The sequence below is a fragment of the Oncorhynchus kisutch genome, unplaced genomic scaffold (assembly GCF_002021735.2).
Source record: "Oncorhynchus kisutch isolate 150728-3 unplaced genomic scaffold, Okis_V2 Okis03b-Okis08b_hom, whole genome shotgun sequence".
In the NCBI taxonomy this organism is placed as follows: Eukaryota; Metazoa; Chordata; class Actinopteri; order Salmoniformes; family Salmonidae; genus Oncorhynchus; species Oncorhynchus kisutch.
This window is the reverse complement of record NW_022261980.1, coordinates 6,676,524-6,701,049: the sequence shown is the minus strand read 5'-3', so window position 1 is coordinate 6,701,049 and position 24,526 is coordinate 6,676,524. Positions and strand designations below refer to the sequence as shown.

At 44.4% G+C, this 24,526-nt stretch overlaps 1 protein-coding gene across 2 annotated transcripts in view; it reads right to left on the bottom strand.

Annotated features, from left to right (window-relative positions):
- The window catches only part of LOC109876451 (uncharacterized), a 53,662-nt gene that overhangs the window by 6,973 nt on the left and 22,163 nt on the right, over window positions 1-24,526 (bottom strand). For both annotated transcript variants that reach the window (XM_031812707.1, XM_031812705.1), the window contains exons 6-17: window positions 11,879-11,982; window positions 11,438-11,630; window positions 11,146-11,283; window positions 10,912-11,055; window positions 10,595-10,730; window positions 10,351-10,501; window positions 10,117-10,253; window positions 5,415-5,526; window positions 4,547-4,610; window positions 1,726-1,932; window positions 1,193-1,338; window positions 956-1,074 (exon numbers count right to left, since the gene is read on the bottom strand). In XM_031812707.1, the coding sequence (XP_031668567.1) occupies window positions 956-1,074; window positions 1,193-1,338; window positions 1,726-1,932; window positions 4,547-4,610; window positions 5,415-5,526; window positions 10,117-10,253; window positions 10,351-10,501; window positions 10,595-10,730; window positions 10,912-11,055; window positions 11,146-11,283; window positions 11,438-11,630; window positions 11,879-11,982 (1,651 nt within the window). The remainder of the gene's footprint in view (window positions 1-955; window positions 1,075-1,192; window positions 1,339-1,725; window positions 1,933-4,546; window positions 4,611-5,414; window positions 5,527-10,116; window positions 10,254-10,350; window positions 10,502-10,594; window positions 10,731-10,911; window positions 11,056-11,145; window positions 11,284-11,437; window positions 11,631-11,878; window positions 11,983-24,526) is intronic.

Genomic DNA, 24,526 nt, shown 5'->3' with positions numbered 1-24,526 from the left:
TAAGAAGACATGGATGGTTTGAAACAACACCCTCCTAAAAGACATGGGATGGTTTGAAACAACACCCTCCTAAAAGACATGGATGGTTTGAAACAACACCCTCCTAAAAGACATGGATGGTTTGAAACAACACCCTCCTATAAGAAGACATGGACGGTTTGAAACAACACCCTCCTATAAGAAGACATGGATGGTTTGAAACAACACCCTCCTATAAGACATGGATGGTTTGAAACAACACCCTCCCATAAGAAGACATGGATGGTTTGAAACAACACCCTCCTATAAGAAGACATGGATGGTTTGAAACAACACCATCCTATAAGAAGACATGGATGGTTTGAAACAACACCCTCCTATAAGACATGGAGTGGATACAGTTGCTTCATTGTTATTACTTAACCAAATATGTATAAAATAGGACATTGTTATGTAGGGGCTCAAAAAACACCCAATGGCTGCCTAATATTTTATTAGACTGTAGACTGCTGTCATCTTCATTTAACCAAATGCAATTCAAACTTCCAAGGGAATGCAAACTGGCTGTAAAAGGATGGATCAAAATGAAAACCCAACCACTAGTGAATTAGTAACCAAGTACGTCCAGATTTTAAACCCTTTACAACCCTGTTACAAAATATACTTTCATGTCAATTGTCATCTAAATTACGATAAACTGTAATATTATGATATACTGTAATATTGAATACTTACAATTTTCCTTCAAATTTTTAAAAATCCCAAATGCAGTAAACCTCATATCAAAAACATTTAATGTTTTACTTGCGTTTTTGAGTGCAGTCAGGCCAAAATGATATAACAATGAGAAATGATTGGACAAAATGCATTCATTCTGATTCTACGTCCATATTTCAGCCACAAGAAGACATCATGATGGTGGCGTACGTCCACTGCTGGGATATAAACCAGAATCTCTTTACACATTATACAGTACCTGTTGCATTGCTGATTCCACGCAGCACATTGTTGTCCACCTTTCCAACAACGATGGCATCAACAACAATGTTCAGGCTCATCAGTTTGGTTGTGACAGCATCTGGTTCGGTCATTGATCTACAGATAGAATTATTAACCAATCAATCCAATTGAACAATACCTTTGTGTTATCGCAATGAATGTAACGTCAAGGTAATCACTGTTTTACACACTGAAAAAGTATCATTCTATTTACCCATCATCATTCCCATCTGTGAGACATATGATGCGAAGTCTGCAGTCTGGAAATTGCTCTCCAACTTGTTTCAGTTGAGACATGCCACGTTTCAAGGCATCATACAGCACAGTGCATCCATTGGCCTCCAGATTGTGTACGTGTTCCTGTAAGTGCCAAAAATATCTTCTAATATCCGTAATATTATGTGAGGTTTGCAGATGCATGCTAAAGAATGATATCATGAATGCCACAAAATCCCTGATTGAGCAGTAGCGTCAGCAACGCACACATAAACTACAACATGGGGACAATTTGAAGCGCCTCCATACACATGCAGATCCTCTGAGTGCATCGTAGTGCATCACGCTCCTCTGTAACATGTACAGTGCTGCTCGAGGCAACATCATATAGCTGAGTCACAGTTTCAGTCTTTAAGACAGGTTTGAGGGGAGTATGTATGTGATCTCAGTACAGTACTTGAATGGATCTTATTGAAATCACCCCCATCGCTATTTTGCATTCATAAAACAGAAATGAGAAAATATATTTACCTTGAAGGTCTCCAGAGTCTCTGTAAATGTGTGGAGAGTTTTAACTGATGAGTCAAACTTCACCAAGCCAATGACATGATGAAAATTGTACGCCATGCTTCTAGTTGCGAAGTTATCAAAGAGCTGTTTAACAGCATCCAACCGTGACATGTTGTCATCGGAATCATAGCATGTCTCATTCATGGAGGAGCTTGAATCCACTAGCACCTAAAAGGTTGGATGGAGAAGTATTATTTAGCTAGAACAAAACGGAGGAGATTATCTAACTATTATATTGTATAACTTTGTTACATCAACATGGATCGTTTTTGGCTATCATCTTTATCATTCAAGGTATCTATCTGTAAGACCATGGGCTGCTTGGTGTTTGACAAAATTTGAGCCATAGCAGGGGGTCAAGCTTGCCAAGTGTCAAAACTGACCTTAGCTTAGATGCAGAAATATAAATAGATGCAAATATAAATAATGACATACACACACATATATATACACATATACATATATATATATCATATACACTACCGGTCAAAAGTTTTAGATCACCTACTCATTCAAGGGTTTTTCTTTATTTTTACTATTTTCTATATTATAGAATAATAGTGAAAACATCAAAACTATGAAATAACACGTATGCAATCATGTAGTAACCAAAAAAAGTGTTCAAAATATATATAGATTCTTCAAATAGCCATCCTTTGCCTTGATGACAGCTTTGCAATCTATTTTGAATCGTTTAACACTTTTGGTTACTACATGATTCCATGTATGTTATTTCCTAGTGTTGATGTCTTCACTATTATTCTACAATGTAGAAAATAGTAAAGAATAAAGAAAACCCCTTGAATGAGAAGGTAGCTCTAAAACCTTTGACCAGTAGTGTATATCATTAATTATATCTTAATTATCACAAATATGTATGATATACAGTGGATGTCAGAAGTTTACACACACCTTAGCCAAACTCAGTTTTTCACAATTCCTGACAATTAATCCTAGTAAAAAAAATATTTTAAGAATGTGAAATGTCAGAATAATAGTAGAGAGAATGATTTATTTCAGCTTTTATTTCTTTCATCAAATTCCCAGTGGGTCAGAAGTTTACATACACACAATTAGTATTTGGTAGCATTGCCTTTAAATTGTTTAACTTGGGTCAAACGTTTCGGGTAGCCTTCCACAAGCTTCCCACAATAAGTTGGGTGAATTTTGGCCCATTCCTCCTGACAGAGCTGGTGTAACTGAGTCAGGTTTGTAGGCCTCCTTGCTCGCACACACTTTTTCAGTTCTGCCCACAAATGTTCTATGGGATTGAGGTCAGGGCTTTGTGATGGCCACTCCAATACCTTGACTTTGTTGTCCTTAAGCCATTTTGCCACAACTTTGGAAGTGTGATTGGGGTCATTGTCCATTTGGAAGAACCAATTGTGACCAAGCTTTAACTTCCTGAATGATATCTTGAGATATTTCTTCAATATATCCACATAATTTTCCTCTCTCATGACGCCATCTATTTGTGAAGAGCACCAGTCCCTCATGCAGCAAAGCACACCCACAACAAGATGCTGCCACCCCCATGCTTCACGGTTGGGATGGTGTTCTTCGGCTTGCAAGCCTCCCCCTTTTCCTCCAAACATAACAATGTTCATTATGGCCAAACAGTTCTATATTTGTTTCATCAGACCAGAGGACATTTCTCCAAAAAGTCAGATCTTTGTCCCTATGTGCAGTTGCAAACCGTAGTCTGTCTTTTTTTGTGGCGGTTTTGGAGCAGTGGCTTCTTCCTTGCTGAGCAGCCTTTCAGGTTATGTCAATATAGGACTTGTTTACTGTGGATATAGATACTTTGTACCTGTTTTCTCCAGCATCTTCACAAGGTCCTTTGCTGTTGTTCTGGGATTGATTTGCACTTTTCACACCAAAGTACGTTCATTTCTAGGAGACAGAACGCATCTCCTTCCTGAGCCGTATGGCGGCTGCGTGGTCCCATGGTGTTTATACTTGCGTACTCTTGTTTGTACAGATGAACGTGGTACCTTCAGGCGTTTTAAAATTGCTCCCAAGGATGAACCAGACTTGTGGAGGTCTAAAATGTATTTTCTGGGGTCTTGGCTGATTTCTTTTGATTTTCCCATCCACAGGTACACCTCCAATTGACTCAAATTATGTCAACTAGCCTATCAGAAGCTTCTAAAGCCATGACATCATTTTCTGGAATTTTCCAAGCTGTTTAAAGGCCCAGTCAACCTAGTGTATGTAAACTTCTGACCCACTGGAATTATGATACAGTGAATTATAAGTGAATTAATCTGTCTGTAAACAATTTTAAAAAAAATTACTAACCGACTTGCCAAAACTATAGTTTGTTAACAAGAAATGTGTGGAGTGGTTGAAAAACAGGTTTTAATGACTCCAACCTAAGTCAAATCAAATCAAATCAAATTTATTTATATAGCCCTTCGTACATCAGCTGATATCTCAAAGTGCTGTACAGAAACCCAGCCTAAAACCCCAAACAGCAAGCAATGCAGGTGTAGAAGCACGGTGGCTAGGAAAAACTCCCTAGAAAGGCCAATACCTAGGAAGAAACCTAGAGAGGAACCAGGCTATGTGGGGTGGCCAGTCCTCTTCTGGCTGTGCCGGGTGGAGATTATAACAGAACATGGCCAAGATGTTCAAATGTTCATAAATGACCAGCATGGTCGAATAATAATAAGGCAGAACAGTTGAAACTAGAGCAGCAGCACAGTCAGGTGGAAGTTGAAACTGGAGCAGTGTATGTAAACTTCCAACTTCAACTGTTTATCAGAATATCTTGAATTACCAGTATGGCCTCTTTAGGAGTCCTGGTGGTCATGAAGGTCAGGTCACTTCTGATGTCTCTCATTCTGAAGCGATATGAAAAACCCAGGAATAAAAGGGACATGGCATTATGAGCATTATGATCTGTAGCTGCAACAAGTTTACCATAGAAATAGAACCCACTCTATGAGTTTCCATAGATACAACTATATGATGGACTGTAATGCATTTGATTTGTTCATTATTAAAGCCATTCAGCCCTGTACCCCAGCTTTTAAATAATGAATCTCGTTATGCTGCCAGATAACCTACATTATACAGCATTTCGCAAGTCTGAAGATTAGCGAAGCACATATCACTATTCATGTCCATCACACTTTAACAGGATGAGGTAGAACAGACTTAAAGCTAGAATCATTCATTGCTGCACCCATTTTTGGACTCATCAATTAATGATATATACACATTTATTTGTGAAAAATACAACTTATAAATGCCTCATGAGTGTAGTTCAACTGTCGTATCCCATCTGAACCCAGCATATAATATTGTTTTACTCCAAATGTTTGTAAACAAATGGGATGAAATACTGTATAGCCTCAGAACATGGTTAAAACTATAATGTTGATGTCATGGATGGTTCTTCCATCCATACATAGCACTCGCTCTGAATTTGGTCCATCCCTCAGCTTTTTACCAAAACACAGGCGGGGGGCTGCTTTGTTATTGTTTCAATGAAGGATTCCAGCTTCAAGGCCAGAAGTTTGATGAAGAGGATCAGTTCATTAATTGATCAAATGTTTGTCTTCATGAAGAGCCCACCAGTTATTGTGATGCTTCATGTCATCACAAACAAAGTATTTGGCACATTTTCAGATGGAGGTACTTACACATTTGCCAACTCGTCCACGTTCAACGTTTTGAATTTCATAGCTAAACAATCAAAAACGTAGATATCCTGAGGAGATCCTTTTTGTTTACAGATGTAAACACCAAGGTTATCTGTCAAGGAGAGGCATTTGTTAAAATACAACAAACAAGTATTTCTCCAAAAACAACCTGCAACCAATCATTAGATGACAACCAAATGACGATAATAGTCCAGCTTTCACAATAACGAGACAGCCGAGGCAGAACCTTTATATTCTTCTAAAACGGATCATAACTCATAAATAAGTAGAGCCCACTCAAAAATATAAACACTACTTATGTTTCAGAGCACACAGTAAAGTTTCAAATGTTTCAAATATTTATTGTGTGTTTTTGTTCTACTTGACTTTATAGTACTACTGATATTGATTACTGCATCGTTGGGAAAGAGTTTGCAGTGAAGTCATGTCACTGTACTTGTGCACGTGACAATAAAACTTGAAATGACACCAACACAGACTTTGAGGCGTCCTTCAAGAGGCCTGGGTTCAGTCCAAAATATCACACATTGGATAACTTGAGTTAATTATTTATTATTTTTAATAATTATATACAATATATATACTATATTTATTATTATATACAATAATTATTTTAGATTTGCAAATTTATGTTAACATCCTTCCCCCTAAGGAAAATTAAAGAAATTATTGCAGGAATATCTAAAACATTGGCCAAATTCAAACGGAACATCCCTGATACATTAGGAAACAAGGCCCAGTACTTTGTTGACTACAAACTTGTAGACTTGTAGACTGTTTGTTCCCAGACTCGGGACTCTCTCTATTGGTTACAGACTTTTGGCCTCCCATCCCATTCTAACCACCTCTCACCAGCTTTGTATTCATGTTACCTGATGAAATTGCTGTACAATATGATCTTGTTGCCATCTGATGCACATTCAGGTGTCATAAATCAGCACTGCAGAGCTCTCCCTGTCCTATGCTGTGCCTTGATTGTATTACTGTTGATGATATCTGTAATGTGCATGTCCACCCTGGCCCATCTACTGTTGATGATATCTGTAATGTGCATGTACACCCTGGCCCATCTACTGTTGATGATATCTGGAATGTGCATGTCCACCCTGGCCCATCTACTGTTGATGATATCTGGAATGTGCATGTATACCCTGGTCTATCTACTGTTGATGATATCTGGAATGTGCATGTACACCCTGGCCCATCTACTGTTGATGATATCTGGAATGTGCATGTACACCCTGGCCCATCTACTGTTGATGATATCTGGAATGTGCATGTACACCCTGGCCAATCTACTGTTGATGATATCTGGAATGTGCATGTACACCCTGGCCCATCTACTGTTGATGATATCTGGAATGTGCATGTCCACCCTGGCCCATCTACTGTTGATGATATCTGGAATGTGCATGTACACCCTGGCCAATCTACTGTTGATGATATCTGGAATGTGCATGTACACCCTGGCCCATCTACTGTTGATGATATCTGGAATGTGCATGTCCACCCTGGCCCATCTACTGTTGATGATATCTGGAATGTGCATGTCCACCCTGGCCCATCTACTGTTGATGATATCTGGAATGTGCATGTATACCCTGGCCAATCTACTGTTGCCAGCCCCGATTCTGACTTGTGCTCTGATATCTGCTTCACTGATTTTCTGCATGTTAACACTAGAAGCTTATTACCTAAATGGATCAAGTGTGAGTTCACAGCTCCAATCCAGATGTGTTGGTAATTACTGAGACATGGTTAAGAAAGAGTGTTTTGAACACTGATGTTAACCTTTCTGGCTATAACCTTTTTTTAGTAAGACAGATCTTCCAAAGGTGGGGGAGTGTCGATCTTTACCAAGGATCACCTTCAGTAACTCGGTTGTCTCCACCAAGTCTGTCCCCAATTTGATTTGCTCGTTTTAAGCATTAAACTTTCAAATAGTTCTTTGTTGACTGTTGCTGGGTGCCATTGTCCTCCATCAGCACCGGCCTGTCCTAAGCTCTCTCCTGGCCCCTTAGACTAGGTCTGAATTTGTCCTGCTAGGTGACCTAAACTGGGACATGCTTAAACCCCCTGACCAAGTCCTAAATCAATGAGACTCCCTAAATATTTCTCAGATTATCAACAATCCTACAAGATATGACTCCAAACACCCAGAAAAGGCTACTCTCCTTGATGTTATCCTCACAAATAATCCTGATAGGTATCAGTCTGGTGTTTTCTGTAATGACCTTAGTGACTACTGTTTTACAGCCTGTGTTCGTAATGGCTGCTCAGTGAAACGACCTGTCCTGATTTGTCATAGACGCTTGCTAAAACTTTAATGAGCAAGCCTTCCTTCACGAACTGGCCTCTGTGAAATGGTATAGAATCAACATGATCGCCTCTGTCGAAGACGCTTGGACCTTCTTTTTTGATATTTTCAGTGGTATTGTTAACAAACACGCCCCCATAAAGAAAATGAGAATTAAAAACAGGTTCAGCCCCTGGTTCGACCGTGATCTTGCAGAGTTACTTCATCTCAAGAATTGCATTTGGCGAAAGGCTCTGCACCCACATACTCAGGCTGACTGGCTATTGTTCAGGCAAATGAGAAATAAGTGCACTCAGGCTATCCGGAAGGCCAAATTTAGTTACTTTAAGGAGCAGTTCTCTCTCTGTGGGTCTAACCAAGAAGTTCTGGAAAACGGTTAAAGACCTGGAGAATAAACCCTCCTCCTCACAGCTGCCCATGTCCCTTAATGTTGATAATGTGGTTGTTACTGACAAGAAGCACATGGCTGAGCTCTTTAATTACCACTTCATTAAGTCAGAATTCCTATTTGACTCAGCCATGCCTCCTTGCCCGTCCAACATTTCCTCATCTCCTACCCTTTCTAATGCGACTATCCCCGATTCTTCTCCCTCTTTTTCCCTGCCCCGCTACAAAGTTTCTCCCTGCAGGCAGTCACTGAGTCCGAGGTGCTAAATGAGCTGCTTAAACTTGACCCCAAAAAACCATCTGGGTCAGATGGTTTAGACTCTTTCTTCTTTAAGGTCTATCTCCAACCTTTTAAACCCGTCTCTCCTTTCTGGGGAGGTTCCCATTGCTTGGAAGGCAGCCACAGTTCGTCCTTTATTTAAAGGGCGAGATCAAGCTGATCCTAACTGTTATAGGCCTATTTCTATTTTGTCCTGTTTATCAAAAATGTTGGAAAAACTTGTCAATAATCAACTGACTGGCTTTCTTGACGTCTATAGTATTCTCTCGGGTATGCAATCAGGTTTCCACTCAGGTTATGGATGTGTCATTGCAACCTTAAAGGTCCTCAATGATGTCACCATTGCCCTTGATTCTAAGCAATATTGAGCTGCTATTTTTATTAACTTGGCCAAAGCTTTTGATACGGTAGACCATTCCATTCTTGTGGGCTGGCTAAGGAGTATTGGTGTCTCTTTGCTAACTACCTCTCTCAAAGAGTGCAGTGTAAATAAAGTCAGAAAATTTGCTGTCTCAGTCACTGCCTGTCACCAAGGGAGTACCCCAAGGCGCAATCCTGGGCCCCAAGCTCTTCTCAATTTACATCAACAACATAGTTCAGGCAGTAGGAAGCGCTCTCATCCATTTATATGCAGATGATACAGTCTTATACTCAGCTGGCCCCTCCCTGGTTTTGTGTTAAATGCTCTACAACAAAGCTTTCTTATTGTCCAACAAGCTTTCTCTACCCTTAACCTTGTTCTGAACACCTCCAAAACAAAGGTCATGTGGTTTGGTAAGAAGAATGCCCCTCTTCCCACAGGTGTTATTACTACCTCTGAGGGTTTAGAGCAGGTCACCTCATACAAGTACTTTCAGAGTATGGCTAGACGCTGCACTGTCCTTCTCTCAGTACATATCAAAGCTGCAGGCTAAAGTTAAATCTAGACTTGGTTTCCTCTATCGTAATCGCTCGTCTTTCACCCCAGCTGCCAAACTAACCCTGATTCAGATGACCATCCTACCCATGCTAGATTACGGAGACATAATTTATAGATTGGTAGGTAAGGGTGCTCTCGATCGGCTACATGTTCTTTACCAGTCGGCCATCAGATTTGCCACCAATGCTCCTTATAGGACACATCACTGCACAATATACTCCTCTGTAAACTGGTCATCTCTGTATACCTGTCGCAAGAGCCACTGGTTGATGCTTATTTATAAAACCCTCTTAGGCCTCACTCCCCCCTATCTGAGATATCTACTGCAGCCCTCATCCTCCACATACAACACCTGTTCTGCAAGACACATTATGTTAAAGGTCCCTAAAGCACACACATCCCTGGGTCGCTCCTCTTTTCAGTTCGCTGCAGCTAGCGACTGGAACAGGCTGCAACAAACACTCAAACTGGACAGTTTTATCTCAATCTCTTCATTCAAAGACTCAATCAGGGACACTCTTATTGACAGTTGTGGCTGCTTTGTGTGATGTATTGTTGTCTCTACCTTCTTGACCTTTGTGCTGTTGACTGTGCCCGATAATGTTCGTACCATGTTGTGTTGCTACCATGTTGTTGTTATGTTGTGTTGCTACCATGCTGTGTTGTCATGTGTTGCTGCCTTGCTACGACGTCCTTTTGGTAGGCCGTCATTGTAAATAAGAATTTGTTCTTTATTGACTTGCCTAGTTAGATAAAGGATACATTAAATAAAGCCTACTTTCTTCCAAGAAGACGAGACGTGGCCCATATACTCCAACATCCTTCAACTGTAATGCTGGAGTCACTGTCAGATGAACGTATTCTTTCACTTCTTCGCTCATCTTGGCAAATGTGTCATCGACAACAATCTGAAAACTTTCATTTTTATTCGACACTTAGCATTAATATCAACACATATATTTATATAGAATTTATTGTGGATTAAAGCAATGTGAAGAGGAATCATACATACTTTTGGCCAGTCACAAGTCCAGATGAAGCCCACTTAGGGAATGTTTTGATGAATGGAGGCAGACTGAGCAAAATCTTTTCAACATCAGAGGCTCTAGACATTGAAGTATCTGTCAGGATCTCCACAGAGCAGTTTGGAATTTTCTCTCCATCTTAACAATGGGAAAACAGTATATCATGCAATTAAAGATCATGCTACATAAAACTATTAAAAAATGCTGAAGATTGTTGCTGTTCAGATTTACCTTTGATTTTCTGCAGAACATACTCTCTCTCAAAGACATCTGGTAACCCAGGTACTCGAACTGGGTCGCAGAAACGTTCTCCAGGTTGAGAGTTCAAGACTATTGGTACATAGACCTCATGGTGTGAACTCTCTTTCTAGGGTAGATAGAAAGGTCAAAAGTATTTTTCACACAGGGGTTTGTATGATACAGTGTTATGCCTGTAAAGTCTAGGTGCAGTATCTCAATTCACCATTTAAGTTATTTCATAACGTGTTTCAGTAGGCTACAGTAGAAACAGCTTTAATCAACAGCATCTCAAAAGACAATGGGCACACCTTTGCTTCAGATAACAGGTAGGCCCAGCACACTGGTGCATTCTCAAAAACATCTGAGTCTTCAATGATTTTGTCACCTCTTCTTTTGAGGAGGCTTGGCAACAGCTCTCTGAAGAGATTGTACAATCCTTCAACGATAGCAACCTAAAACAAATGTATACATTTTATTCATACTTTTGTGGACATATTAAATGATATTATATTTGTATGCTTTTGTGACAAAATATATATCACCTTCTGGGTCCTTGTTCCAACCTCATTTCTATACAACAGCTGATGCAGACTTTGGGCCAAAGGATTGCACCCACTGAGCTTTCGAATGTATGCAATCACTTTGCTTAATAAATCTCCAGAACGGTGTTCTCTATTGTTCTGTAAAGATTAGGGGGAAAGCATTGAATGTGTTATAGCAGGGGACGAAGTTCACATCAAAACCAATGAGACTAGCAAAGGAACCATGTTGCATGCTTGGCCTGAGCATGGTCAAACATGACAAGACAGTGTAATAAATATTGGAATATCTCACAATGGCATAAAGTGAAGAAAAGAAAGCACTGAGTCCTTTCTGGGATTGTTGCACTGAGGGTACGACATCATTGAAGTAGAATTCCTTAATGTCTGGACGCTCATCAGGGAAGGAGGACAGAGAAAAGACCACAGTTGACTCCTCATTGATTCCACAATCTAGCAAAGTCTGTCCAACTCCCCCGCGTTCACATCTGCAGAAACATCAATATTGACTTAATAATGATAGCTTATCATGGCTACTGATGCTGTGTGAAAGAAAACATTGTATTGATACTATCAGTAGTCAAAACATTAGATGTGCTGGTGTTTTAAAATGTATGTGTTTTTTATGCTATCAAATGTATTCCAAATTCAGCGGAGGTTGACGAAAATGATCCCGCTAAAGGGATTGGTGCGCCAAGAGGTTAATGATTAAATGAATTAATGAACATAAGATTACTTATAATGGAGGACATGTGCTGGGATTCCACTTTCATCAGAGAGCTTCTGTCTCAGATCTCGTAATGTGTCACTTGCCAAGTCCACCTTGACCTCAAAGTCTCCCTGTTGATGAAAAGTGTTCATATATAAGTATTAAAGGTAGACTCAGCGGGATGACGTAGATGCACAAAGTAAACAGCATAGTGGGTCAATTAAAGAGTGCAAGGCTAAACTTCTCAGCTGTTTTGGTCCCATAACTAACGCGTTGTAGCAGCGTGAATGGAACCCGCGCAGATACTGTGAGCGACAAATAAAATGACCTCGACTGCCTGTACCCCCGCACATTGACTCGGTACTGGTACCCCCTGTATATAGCCTCCTTACTAACCTGTACCACCGCACATTGACTTGGTACTGGTACCCCCTGTATATAGCCTCCTTACTAACCTGTACCCCCGCACATTGACTCGGTACTGGTACCCCCTGTATATAGCCTCCTTACTAACCTGTACCCCCGCACATTGACTCGGTACTGGTACCCCCTGTATATAGCCTCCTTATTAACCTGTACCACCGCACATTGACTCGGTACTGGTACCCCCTGTATATAGCCTCCTTATTAACCTGTACCAATGCACATTGACTCGGTACTGGTACCCCCTGTATATAGCCTCCTTATTAACCTGTACCAATGCACATTGACTCGGTACTGGTACCCCCTGTATATAGCCTCCTTACTAACCTGTACCACCGCACATTGACTCGGTACTGGTACCCCCTGTATATAGCCTCCTTACTAACCTGTACCACCGCACATTGACTCGGTACTGGTACCCCCTGTATATAGCCTCCTTATTAACCTGTACCACCGCACATTGACTCGGTACTGGTACCCCCTGTATATAGCCTCCTTATTAACCTGTACCAATGCACATTGACTCGGTACTGGTACCCCCTGTATATAGCCTCCTTATTAACCTGTACCACCGCACATTGACTCGGTACTGGTACCCCCTGTATATAGCCTCCTTACTAACCTGTACCACCGCACATTGACTCGGTACTGGTACCCCCTGTATATAGCCTCCTTATTAACCTGTACCAATGCACATTGACTCGGTACTGGTACCCCCTGTATATAGCCTCCTTACTAACCTGTACCACCGCACATTGACTCGGTACTGGTACCCCCTGTATATAGCCTCCTTATTAACCTGTACCAATGCACATTGACTCGGTACTGGTACCCCCTGTATATAGCCTCCTTATTAACCTGTACCAATGCACATTGACTCGGTACTGGTACCCCCTGTATATAGCCTCCTTATTAACCTGTACCAATGCACATTGACTCGGTACTGGTACCCCCTGTATATAGCCTCCTTATTAACCTGTACCACCGCACATTGACTCGGTACTGGTACCCCCTGTATATAGCCTCCTTATTAACCTGTACCAATGCACATTGACTCGGTACTGGTACCCCCTGTATATAGCCTCCTTACTAACCTGTACCACCGCACATTGACTCGGTACTGGTACCCCCTGTATATAGCCTCCTTATTAACCTGTACCACCGCACATTGACTCGGTACTGGTACCCCCTGTATATAGCCTCCTTATTAACCTGTACCAATGCACATTGACTCGGTACTGGTACCCCCTGTATATAGCCTCCTTATTAACCTGTACCACCGCACATTGACTCGGTACTGGTACCCCTGTATATAGCCTCCTTACTAACCTGTACCACCGCACATTGACTCGGTACTGGTACCCCCCTGTATATAGCCTCCTTATTAACCTGTACCAATGCACATTGACTCGGTACTGGTACCCCCTGTATATAGCCTCCTTACTAACCTGTACCACCGCACATTGACTCGGTACTGGTACCCCCTGTATATAGCCTCCTTATTAACCTGTACCAATGCACATTGACTCGGTACTGGTACCCCCTGTATATAGCCTCCTTATTAACCTGTACCAATGCACATTGACTCGGTACTGGTACCCCCTGTATATAGCCTCCTTATTAACCTGTACCAATGCACATTGACTCAGTACTGGTACCCCCTGTATATAGCCTCCTTATTAACCTGTACCACCGCACATTGACTCGGTACTGGTACCCCCTGTATATAGCCTCCTTACTAACCTGTACCACCGCACATTGACTCGGTACTGGTACCCCCTGTATATAGCCTCCTTATTAACCTGTACCAATGCACATTGACTCGGTACTGGTACCCCCTGTATATAGCCTCCTTACTAACCTGTACCACCGCACATTGACTCGGTACTGGTACCCCCTGTATATAGCCTCCTTATTAACCTGTACCAATGCACATTGACTCGGTACTGGTACCCCCTGTATATAGCCTCCTTATTAACCTGTACCAATGCACATTGACTCGGTACTGGTACCCCCTGTATATAGCCTCCTTATTAACCTGTACCAATGCACATTGACTCGGTACTGGTACCCCCTGTATATAGCCTCCTTATTAACCTGTACCACCGCACATTGACTCGGTACTGGTACCCCCTGTATATAGCCTCCTTATTAACCTGTACCAATGCACATTGACTCGGTACTGGTACCCCCTGTATATAGCCTCCTTACTAACCTGTACCACCGCACATTGACTCGGTACTGGTACCCCCTGTATATAGCCTCCTTATTAACCTGTACCACCGCACATTGACTCGGTACTGGTACCCCCTGTATATAGCCTCCTTATTAACCTGTACCAATGCACATTGACTCGGTACTGGTACCCCCTGTATATAGCCTCCTTATTAACCTGTACCACCGCACATTGACTCGGTACTGGTACCCCTGTATATAGCCTCCTTACTAACCTGTACCACCGCACATTGACTCGGTACTGGTACCCCCTGTATATAGCCTCCTTATTAACCTGTACCAATGCACATTGACTCGGTACTGGTACCCCCTGTATATAGCCTCCTTACTAACCTGTACCACCGCACATTGACTCGGTACTGGTACCCCCTGTATATAGCCTCCTTATTAACCTGTACCAATGCACATTGACTCGGTACTGGTACCCCCTGTATATAGCCTCCTTATTAACCTGTACCAATGCACATTGACTCGGTACTGGTACCCCCTGTATATAGCCTCCTTATTAACCTGTACCAATGCACATTGACTCAGTACTGGTACCCCCTGTATATAGCCTCCTTATTAACCTGTACCAATGCACATTGACTCGGTACTGGTACCCCCTGTATATAGCCTCCTTATTAACCTGTACCAATGCACATTGACTCGGTACTGGTACCCCCTGTATATAGCCTCCTTATTAACCTGTACCAATGCACATTGACTCGGGTACTGGTACCCCCTGTATATAGCCTCCTTATTAACCTGTACCAATGCACATTGACTCGGTACTGGTACCCCCTGTATATAGCCTCCTTATTAACCTGTACCAATGCACATGGACTCGGTACTGGTACCCCCTGTATATAGCCTCCTTATTAACCTGTACCAATGCACATCGACTCGGTACTGGTACCCCCTGTATATAGCCTCCTTACTAACCTGTACCAATGCACATTGACTCTGTACTGGTACCCCCTGTATATAGCCTCCTTATTAACCTGTACCAATGCACATTGACTCGGTACTGGTACCCCCTGTATATAGCCTCCTTATTAACCTGTACCACCGCACATTGACTCGGTACTGGTACCCCCTGTATATAGCCTCCTTACTAACCTGTACCACCGCACATTGACTCGGTACTGGTACCCCCTGTATATAGCCTCCTTATTAACCTGTACCACCACACATTGACTCGGTACTGGTACCCCCTGTATATAGCCTCCTTATTAACCTGTACCACCGCACATTGACTCGGTACTGGTACCCCCTGTATATAGCCTCCTTACTAACCTGTACCCCCGCACATTGACTCGGTACTGGTACCCCCTGTATATAGCCTCCTTATTAACCTGTACCACCGCACATTGACTCGGTACTGGTACCCCCTGTATATAGCCTCCTTACTAACCTGTACCCCCGCACATTGACTCGGTACTGGTACCCCCTGTATATAGCCTCCTTACTAACCTGTACCACCGCACATTAACTCGGTACTGGTACCCCCTGTATATAGCCTCCTTATTAACCTGTACCACCGCACATTGACTCGGTACTGGTACCCCCTGTATATAGCCTCCTTATTAACCTGTACCACCGCACATTGACTCGGCACTGGTACCCCCTGTATATAGCCTCCTTATTAACCTGTACCAATGCACATTGACTCGGTACTGGTACCCCCTGTATATAGCCTCCTTACTAACCTGTACCACCGCACATTGACTCGGTACTGGTACCCCCTGTATATAGCCTCCTTATTAACCTGTACCACCGCACATTGACTCGGTACTGGTACCCCCTGTATATAGCCTCCTTACTAACCTGTACCAATGCACATTGACTCGGTACTGGTACCCCCTGTATATAGCCTCCTTACTAACCTGTACCACCGCACATTGACTCGGTACTGGTACCCCCTGTATATAGCCTCCTTATTAACCTGTACCACGCACATTGACTCGGTACTGGTACCCCCTGTATATAGCCTCCTTATTAACCTGTACCACCGCACATTGACTCGGTACTGGTACCCCCTGTATATAGCCTCCTTATTAACCTGTACCACCGCACATTGACTCGGTACTGGTACCCCCTGTATATAGCCTCCTTACTAACCTGTACCACCGCACATTGACTCGGTACTGGTACCCCCTGTATATAGCCTCCACATTGACTCGGTACCGGTACCCCCTGTATATAGCCTCCACATTGACTCGGTACCGGTACCCCCTGTATATAGCCTCCACATTGACTCGGTACTGGTACCCCTGTATATAGCCTCCACATTGACTCGGTACTGGTACCCCCTGTATATAGCCTCCACATTGACTCGGTACTGGTACCCCCTGTATATAGCCTCCACATTGACTCGGTACTGGTACCCCCTGTATATAGCCTCCACATTGACTCGGTACTGGTACCCCCTGTATATAGCCTCCACATTGACTCGGTACTGGTACCCCCTGTATATAGCCTCCTTACTAACCTGTACCACCGCACATTGACTCGGTACTGGTACCCCCTGTATATAGCCTCCTTATTAACCTGTACCAATGCACATTGACTCGGTACTGGTACCCCCTGTATATAGCCTCCTTATTAACCTGTACCAATGCACATTGACTCGGTACTGGTACCCCCTGTATATAGCCTCCTTATTAACCTGTACCAATGCACATTGACTCAGTACTGGTACCCCCTGTATATAGCCTCCTTATTAACCTGTACCAATGCACATTGACTCGGTACTGGTACCCCCTGTATATAGCCTCCTTATTAACCTGTACCAATGCACATTGACTCGGTACTGGTACCCCCTGTATATAGCCTCCTTATTAACCTGTACCAATGCACATTGACTCGGGTACTGGTACCCCCTGTATATAGCCTCCTTATTAACCTGTACCAATGCACATTGACTCGGTACTGGTACCCCCTGTATATAGCCTCCTTATTAACCTGTACCAATGCACATGGACTCGGTACTGGTACCCCCTGTATATAGCCTCCTTATTAACCTGTACCAATGCACATCGACTCGGTACTGGTACCCCCTGTATATAGCCTCCTTACTAACCTGTACCAATGCACATTGACTCTGTACTGGTACCCCCTGTATATAGCCTCCTTATTAACCTGTACCAATGCACATTGACTCGGTACTGGTACCCCCTGTATATAGCCTCCTTATTAACCTGTACCACCGCACATTGACTCGGTACTGGTACCCCCTGTATATAGCCTCCTTACTAACCTGTACCACCGCACATTGACTCGGTACTGGTACCCCCTGTATATAGCCTCCTTATTAACCTGTACCACCACACATTGACTCGGTACTGGTACCCCCTGTATATAGCCTCCTTATTAACCTGTACCACCGCACATTGACTCGGTACTGGTACCCCCTGTATATAGCCTCCTTACTAACCTGTACCCCCGCACATTGACTCGGTACTGGTACCCCCTGTATATAGCCTCCTTATTAACCTGTACCACCGCACATTGACTCGGTACTGGTACCCCCTGTATATAGCCTCCTTACTAACCTGTACCCCGCACATTGACTCGGTACTGGTACCCCCCTGTATATAGCCTCCTTACTAACCTGTACCACCGCACATTAACTCGGTACTGGTACCCCCTGTATATAGCCTCCTTATTAACCTGTACCACCGCACATTGACTCGGTACTGGTACCCCCTGTATATAGCCTCCTTATTAACCTGTACCACCGCACATTGACTCGGCACTGGTACCCCCTGTATATAGCCTCCTTATTAACCTGTACCAATGCACATTGACTCGGTACTGGTACCCCCTGTATATAGCCTCCTTACTAACCTGTACCACCGCACATTGACTCGGTACTGGTACCCCCTGTATATAGCCTCCTTATTAACCTGTACCACCGCACATTGACTCGGTACTGGTACCCCCTGTATATAGCCTCCTTATTAACCTGTACCAATGCACATTGACTCGGTACTGGTACCCCCTGTATATAGCCTCCTTATTAACCTGTACCAATGCACATTGACTCGGTACTGGTACCCCCTGTATATAGCCTCCTTATTAACCTGTACCAATGCACATTGACTCGGTACTGGTACCCCCTGTATATAGCCTCCTTATTAACCTGTACCAATGCACATTGACTCGGTACTGGTACCCCCTGTATATAGCCTCCTTATTAACCTGTACCACCGCACATTGACTCGGTACTGGTACCCCCTGTATATAGCCTCCTTACTAACCTGTACCACCGCACATTGACTCGGTACTGGTACCCCCTGTATATAGCCTCCTTATTAACCTGTACCAATGCACATTGACTCGGTACTGGTACCCCCTGTATATAGCCTCCTTACTAACCTGTACCACCGCACATTGACTCGGTACTGGTACCCCCTGTATATAGCCTCCTTATTAACCTGTACCAATGCACATTGACTCGGTACTGGTACCCCCTGTATATAGCCTCCTTATTAACCTGTACCAATGCACATTGACTCGGTACTGGTACCCCCTGTATATAGCCTCCTTATTAACCTGTACCAATGCACATTGACTCGGTACTGGTACCCCCTGTATATAGCCTCCTTATTAACCTGTACCACCGCACATTGACTCGGTACTGGTACCCCCTGTATATAGCCTCCTTATTAACCTGTACCAATGCACATTGACTCGGTACTGGTACCCCCTGTATATAGCCTCCTTACTAACCTGTACCACCGCACATTGACTCGGTACTGGTACCCCCTGTATATAGCCTCCTTATTAACCTGTACCACCGCACATTGACTCGGTACTGGTACCCCCTGTATATAGCCTCCTTATTAACCTGTACCACCGCACATTGACTCGGTACTGGTACCCCTGTATATAGCCTCCTTACTAACCTGTACCACCGCACATTGACTCGGTACTGGTACCCCCTGTATATAGCCTCCTTATTAACCTGTACCAATGCACATTGACTCGGTACTGGTACCCCCTGTATATAGCCTCCTTACTAACCTGTACCACCGCACATTGACTCGGTACTGGTACCCCCCTGTATATAGCCTCCTTATTAACCTGTACCAATGCACATTGACTCGGTACTGGTACCCCCTGTATATAGCCTCCTTATTAACCTGTACCAATGCACATTGACTCGGTACTGGTACCCCCTGTATATAGCCTCCTTATTAACCTGTACCAATGCACATTGACTCAGTACTGGTACCCCCTGTATATAGCCTCCTTATTAACCTGTACCAATGCACATTGACTCGGTACTGGTACCCCCTGTATATAGCCTCCTTATTAACCTGTACCAATGCACATTGACTCGGTACTGGTACCCCCTGTATATAGCCTCCTTATTAACCTGTACCAATGCACATTGACTCGGGTACTGGTACCCCCTGTATATAGCCTCCTTATTAACCTGTACCAATGCACATTGACTCGGTACTGGTACCCCCTGTATATAGCCTCCTTATTAACCTGTACCAATGCACATGGACTCGGTACTGGTACCCCCTGTATATAGCCTCCTTATTAACCTGTACCAATGCACATCGACTCGGTACTGGTACCCCCTGTATATAGCCTCCTTACTAACCTGTACCAATGCACATTGACTCTGTACTGGTACCCCCTGTATATAGCCTCCTTATTAACCTGTACCACCGCACATTGACTCGGTACTGGTACCCCCTGTATATAGCCTCCTTACTAACCTGTACCCCCGCACATTGACTCGGTACTGGTACCCCCTGTATATAGCCTCCTTATTAACCTGTACCACCGCACATTGACTCGGTACTGGTACCCCCTGTATATAGCCTCCTTACTAACCTGTACCCCCGCACATTGACTCGGTACTGGTACCCCCCTGTATATAGCCTCCTTACTAACCTGTACCACCGCACATTAACTCGGTACTGGTACCCCCTGTATATAGCCTCCTTATTAACCTGTACCACCGCACATTGACTCGGTACTGGTACCCCCTGTATATAGCCTCCTTATTAACCTGTACCACCGCACATTGACTCGGCACTGGTACCCCCTGTATATAGCCTCCTTATTAACCTGTACCAATGCACATTGACTCGGTACTGGTACCCCCTGTATATAGCCTCCTTACTAACCTGTACCACCGCACATTGACTCGGTACTGGTACCCCCTGTATATAGCCTCCTTATTAACCTGTACCACCGCACATTGACTCGGTACTGGTACCCCCTGTATATAGCCTCCTTACTAACCTGTACCAATGCACATTGACTCGGTACTGGTACCCCCTGTATATAGCCTCCTTACTAACCTGTACCACCGCACATTGACTCGGTACTGGTACCCCCTGTATATAGCCTCCTTATTAACCTGTACCACGCACATTGACTCGGTACTGGTACCCCCTGTATATAGCCTCCTTATTAACCTGTACCACCGCACATTGACTCGGTACTGGTACCCCCTGTATATAGCCTCCTTATTAACCTGTACCACCGCACATTGACTCGGTACTGGTACCCCCTGTATATAGCCTCCTTACTAACCTGTACCACCGCACATTGACTCGGTACTGGTACCCCCTGTATATAGCCTCCACATTGACTCGGTACCGGTACCCCCTGTATATAGCCTCCACATTGACTCGGTACCGGTACCCCCTGTATATAGCCTCCACATTGACTCGGTACTGGTACCCCTGTATATAGCCTCCACATTGACTCGGTACTGGTACCCCCTGTATATAGCCTCCACATTGACTCGGTACTGGTACCCCCCTGTATATAGCCTCCACATTGACTCGGTACTGGTACCCCCCTGTATATAGCCTCCACATTGACTCGGTACTGGTACCCCCTGTATATAGCCTCCTTACTAACCTGTACCACCGCACATTGACTCGGTACTGGTACCCCCTGTATATAGCCTCCTTATTAACCTGTACCAATGCACATTGACTCGGTACTGGTACCCCCTGTATATAGCCTCCTTATTAACCTGTACCAATGCACATTGACTCGGTACTGGTACCCCCTGTATATAGCCTCCTTATTAACCTGTACCAATGCACATTGACTCAGTACTGGTACCCCCTGTATATAGCCTCCTTATTAACCTGTACCAATGCACATTGACTCGGTACTGGTACCCCCTGTATATAGCCTCCTTATTAACCTGTACCAATGCACATTGACTCGGTACTGGTACCCCCTGTATATAGCCTCCTTATTAACCTGTACCAATGCACATTGACTCGGGTACTGGTACCCCCTGTATATAGCCTCCTTATTAACCTGTACCAATGCACATTGACTCGGTACTGGTACCCCCTGTATATAGCCTCCTTATTAACCTGTACCAATGCACATGGACTCGGTACTGGTACCCCCTGTATATAGCCTCCTTATTAACCTGTACCAATGCACATCGACTCGGTACTGGTACCCCCTGTATATAGCCTCCTTACTAACCTGTACCAATGCACATTGACTCTGTACTGGTACCCCCTGTATATAGCCTCCTTATTAACCTGTACCAATGCACATTGACTCGGTACTGGTACCCCCTGTATATAGCCTCCTTATTAACCTGTACCACCGCACATTGACTCGGTACTGGTACCCCCTGTATATAGCCTCCTTACTAACCTGTACCACCGCACATTGACTCGGTACTGGTACCCCCTGTATATAGCCTCCTTATTAACCTGTACCACCACACATTGACTCGGTACTGGTACCCCCTGTATATAGCCTCCTTATTAACCTGTACCACCGCACATTGACTCGGTACTGGTACCCCCTGTATATAGCCTCCTTACTAACCTGTACCCCCGCACATTGACTCGGTACTGGTACCCCCTGTATATAGCCTCCTTATTAACCTGTACCACCGCACATTGACTCGGTACTGGTACCCCCTGTATATAGCCTCCTTACTAACCTGTACCCCCGCACATTGACTCGGTACTGGTACCCCCTGTATATAGCCTCCTTACTAACCTGTACCACCGCACATTAACTCGGTACTGGTACCCCCTGTATATAGCCTCCTTATTAACCTGTACCACCGCACATTGACTCGGTACTGGTACCCCCCTGTATATAGCCTCCTTATTAACCTGTACCACCGCACATTGACTCGGCACTGGTACCCCCTGTATATAGCCTCCTTATTAACCTGTACCAATGCACATTGACTCGGTACTGGTACCCCCTGTATATAGCCTCCTTACTAACCTGTACCACCGCACATTGACTCGGTACTGGTACCCCCTGTATATAGCCTCCTTATTAACCTGTACCACCGCACATTGACTCGGTACTGGTACCCCCTGTATATAGCCTCCTTACTAACCTGTACCAATGCACATTGACTCGGTACTGGTACCCCCTGTATATAGCCTCCTTACTAACCTGTACCACCGCACATTGACTCGGTACTGGTACCCCCTGTATATAGCCTCCTTATTAACCTGTACCACGCACATTGACTCGGTACTGGTACCCCCTGTATATAGCCTCCTTATTAACCTGTACCACCGCACATTGACTCGGTACTGGTACCCCCTGTATATAGCCTCCTTATTAACCTGTACCACCGCACATTGACTCGGTACTGGTACCCCCTGTATATAGCCTCCTTACTAACCTGTACCACCGCACATTGACTCGGTACTGGTACCCCCTGTATATAGCCTCCACATTCACTCGGTACCGGTACCCCCTGTATATAGCCTCCACATTGACTCGGTACCGGTACCCCCTGTATATAGCCTCCACATTGACTCGGTACTGGTACCCCTGTATATAGCTCCACATTGACTCGGTACCGGTACCCCCCTGTATATAGCCTCCACATTGACTCGGTACCGGTACCCCCCTGTATATAGCCTCCACATTGACTCGGTACTGGTACCCCTGTATATAGCCTCCACATTGACTCGGTACTGGTACCCCCTGTATATAGCCTCCACATTGACTCGGTACTGGTACCCCCTGTATATAGCCTCCACATTGACTCGGTACTGGTACCCCCTGTATATAGCCTCCACATTGACTCGGTACTGGTACCCCCTGTATATAGCCTCCACATTGACTCGGTACTGGTACCCCCTGTATATAGCCTCCTTACTAACCTGTACCAATGCACATTGACTCGGTACTGGTACCCCCTGTATATAGCCTCCACATTGACTCGGTACTGGTACCCCCTGTATATAGCCTCCACATTGACTCGGTACTGGTACCCCCTGTATATAGCCTCCACATTGACTCGGTACTGGTACCCCCTGTATATAGCCTCCACATTGACTCGGTACTGGTACCCCCTGTATATAGCCTCCACATTGACTCGGTACTGGTACCCCCTGTATATAGCCTCCACATTGACTCGGTACTGGTACCCCCTGTATATAGCCTCCACATTGACTCGGTACTGGTACCCCTTGTATATAGCCTCCACATTGACTCGGTACTGGTACCCCTGTATATAGCCTCCACATTGACTCGGTACTGGTACCCCCTGTATATAGCCTCCACATTGACTCGGTACTGGTACCCCCTGTATATAGCCTCCACATTGATAGGGTACTGGTACCCCTGTATATAGCCTCCACATTGACTCGGTACCGGTACCCCCTGTATATAGCCTCCACATTGACTCGGTACTGGTACCCCCTGTATATAGCCTCCACATTGACTCGGTACTGGTACCCCCTGTATATAGCCTCCACATTGACTCGGTACTGGTACCCCCTGTATATAGCCTCCACATTGACTCGGTACTGGTACCCCCTGAATATAGCCTCCACATTGACTCGGTACTGGTACCCCCTGTATATAGCCTCCACATTGACTCGGTACCGGTACCCCCTGTATATAGCCTCCACATTGACTCGGTACCGGTACCCCCTGTATATAGTCTCCACATTGACTCTGTACCGGTACCCCTGTATATAGCCTCCACATTGACTCGGTACCGGTACCCCCTGTATATAGCCTCCACATTGACTCGGG